We start from the raw sequence: 2,500 nt of genomic DNA on the forward strand, positions 1-2,500 counted from the left end.
TGTATGTTTGTCTCTATTAATGTGTGTGTGTGTGAGTGTGTGTGTCCTCGGCTTAATGTCCGTATCTAAATTCATGTGCGGCGTGGCGGCGGCGGCGTGGCGGCGGGCGGATCACAGGCGGATTGTGTTGGATTTGAGCTGAAGCCTCTTTAATCATCCTAACACCGTCATTAATATTCATGCAGTCAGCTGGAGCTGCCGCCGCGCTCGCCACCAAACTTTCTGCAGCAAATGTATTAAACACAGCTTAAAAAATTAATGGACTTTAGTTGATATTACATGAAAAAGAAGGAGAGCACCCCCCCTCCCCCCGCCGCCGCCACCCCCTCCTCTCCTCATTGGTTCACCAGAACTGCTCCTCTGATTGGCCTCCAAGTTTTCCCTTTTTTCTGCAGATTTTTCCATCTTTGACGAGACTTCAAAGCGAGCGCGAGGCATGAACGGTCATTTAGAAGGATTTAAGCACATTATCACATCTGTAATTGTACATGAATAATAAGGAGAGCCGCCGCGCTCAATTAGCTCTGAGTCCACAAGGAGATCAGGGGGGGGGGGGGGCAGATGACGGCAGGAAATGAGTAAAGTTTCAAAGTGAACACGCTCACACCAAATTATTCACAACTGTAACAGAGCCGGCAGAGAACCTGCAGAACCGGGAGCAGCTCTCAGCCCGCAGATCTGACCTGCGCTCACACGCAGCTGAGTCAGCTGAACGGCAGCTGAACGGCAGGGCCGGCAGCTGAACGGCAGGGCCGGCAGCTGAACGGCAACTGAACGGCAGGGCCGGCAGCTGAACGGCAGCTGAACGGCAGGGCCGGCAGCTGAACGGCAGCTGAACGGCAGGGCCGGCAGGTTTTCAGGTTCTCTCTTCATGATGCGGTTTGATCCCCGATTCTGATCCACACAAGACGAGACACTGAACCTTAAACCCACCACTGTGTGAGTGCGTGCTAATGGCAGCCTCGGCCACCAGGCTGTGAACGTGTGAATGTGTGAATTTAAAAATGTTGGTGCATCATGAAGACTCTGATGTTCTTTTTCAGCAGTTTCTGTGTGTTTTGAACAGCGTGCGTCAGCGGGCTGTGTTATGTTCATTTCATTTCCGTGATTTTTCCGTTAGCGTTCAGGTAAGAGTTACCTGTGACAGCTTTGGAGCCGTGAGGCTGTTTAGTGAGTGAGCGTGATGACATTGGTGAAGAGAAGTCTGTGGATTGTTAAATTTTTTCACCGTGTTAGAGCGTGTGATAACAGGTGACGTGACATCAGGGGCAGAAAATCGAGTCCTCAGTGGACCAAACGAGGTGTGACTGAAGGACAAGTCCTGCTGCGTTTTTAAAATGTATAATTCTGAAATAGACCTTGTTCAGGTTTTTGCTGCCTCACGTGAGTTCTTTAGAGTTTCTTTAGATTTTTAGATCTGTGTCTCCGTCAACGACACCTGAGGAGCTGAGCTCTGATTGGTGGCTTCTCTAACGAGAGTCAGTCACGAGAAATTAAATCTGTGTTTGTTCTGCTGACGAGCTGCGAGACACACTGCAGAGAGACGGACACGCTGGAGATACTGCAGAGAGACAGACACGCTGGAGACACTGCAGAGAGACAAATATGCTGGAGACACACTGCAGAGAGACAAATATGCAGGAGACACACTGCAGAGAGACAAATATGCAGGAGACACACTGCAGAGAGACAAATATGCAGGAGACACACTGGAGAGAGACAGACACGCTGGAGACACACTGGAGAGAGACAGACATGCTGGAGACACTGCAGAGAGACAGACACGCTGGAGACACTGCAGAGAGACAAATATGCAGGAGACACACTGCAGAGAGACAAATATGCAGGAGACACGCTGCAGAGAGACACACTGCAGAGAGACAAATATGCAGGAGACACACTGGAGAGAGACGGACACGCTGGAGACACACTGGAGAGAGATGGACACGCTGGAGACACACTGCAGAGAGACAGACACAAAGGTGACACTGCAGAGAGACAGACACGAAGGAGACACACTGTAGATGGCCAGACAGGCAGCAGAGGACACTGCAGAGACAGACAAGTGAGAGACAGTTTGATTCAGTGTGTTTTTTGTTTTTCAGCTAACCCCAGAGTGAACGTGGAGCTGCGACAGCGCCTGCCCTCAGCCGCACTACAGCAACTCAGCAACTCAACACAGCAACTCAGCAACTCAACACAGCAACTGAGCATCACTGACAGGCAAGACAGTTTGTCCCGATGATGTCACGGTTTGTCCTGATGATGTCACAGTTTGTCCAGATGATGTTGTTGCAGGAAAAATGAGTCAGCTGTTCAATAACATCATGATGGTTCTTACAGATCTGGGAGCAGCCTGAACCTGGAACACCTGGAACACCTGGACTGGACTCAAGGTAACATCCAACTGTCATCCAACTTTCCAATCACATATCTATTGACCCACTGTCTTATTTTCTGTCTCTGTCTGTCTGCCTCCCTTCAGCTTCTCATCACCTCC

The 2,500-nt window shown here is 50.1% G+C and overlaps 1 protein-coding gene across 2 annotated transcripts in view; it reads left to right on the plus strand.

The window, feature by feature from the left end:
- The window catches only part of mipol1 (mirror-image polydactyly 1), a 56,578-nt gene that overhangs the window by 18,929 nt on the left and 35,149 nt on the right, over positions 1 to 2,500 (plus strand). For both annotated transcript variants that reach the window (XM_088087119.1, XM_088087120.1), the window contains exons 3-5: positions 2,106 to 2,223; positions 2,344 to 2,396; positions 2,486 to 2,500. The exon at positions 2,486 to 2,500 is cut by the window's right edge and continues 274 nt beyond it. In XM_088087119.1, coding sequence (XP_087943245.1) covers positions 2,106 to 2,223; positions 2,344 to 2,396; positions 2,486 to 2,500 — 186 coding nt within the window. The remainder of the gene's footprint in view (positions 1 to 2,105; positions 2,224 to 2,343; positions 2,397 to 2,485) is intronic.

The sequence above is a fragment of the Plectropomus leopardus genome, chromosome 14 (genome assembly GCF_026936395.1).
Source record: "Plectropomus leopardus strain MGB_pleo_1.0 chromosome 14, ASM2693639v1, whole genome shotgun sequence".
Lineage (NCBI taxonomy): Eukaryota > Metazoa > Chordata > Actinopteri > Perciformes > Serranidae > Plectropomus > Plectropomus leopardus.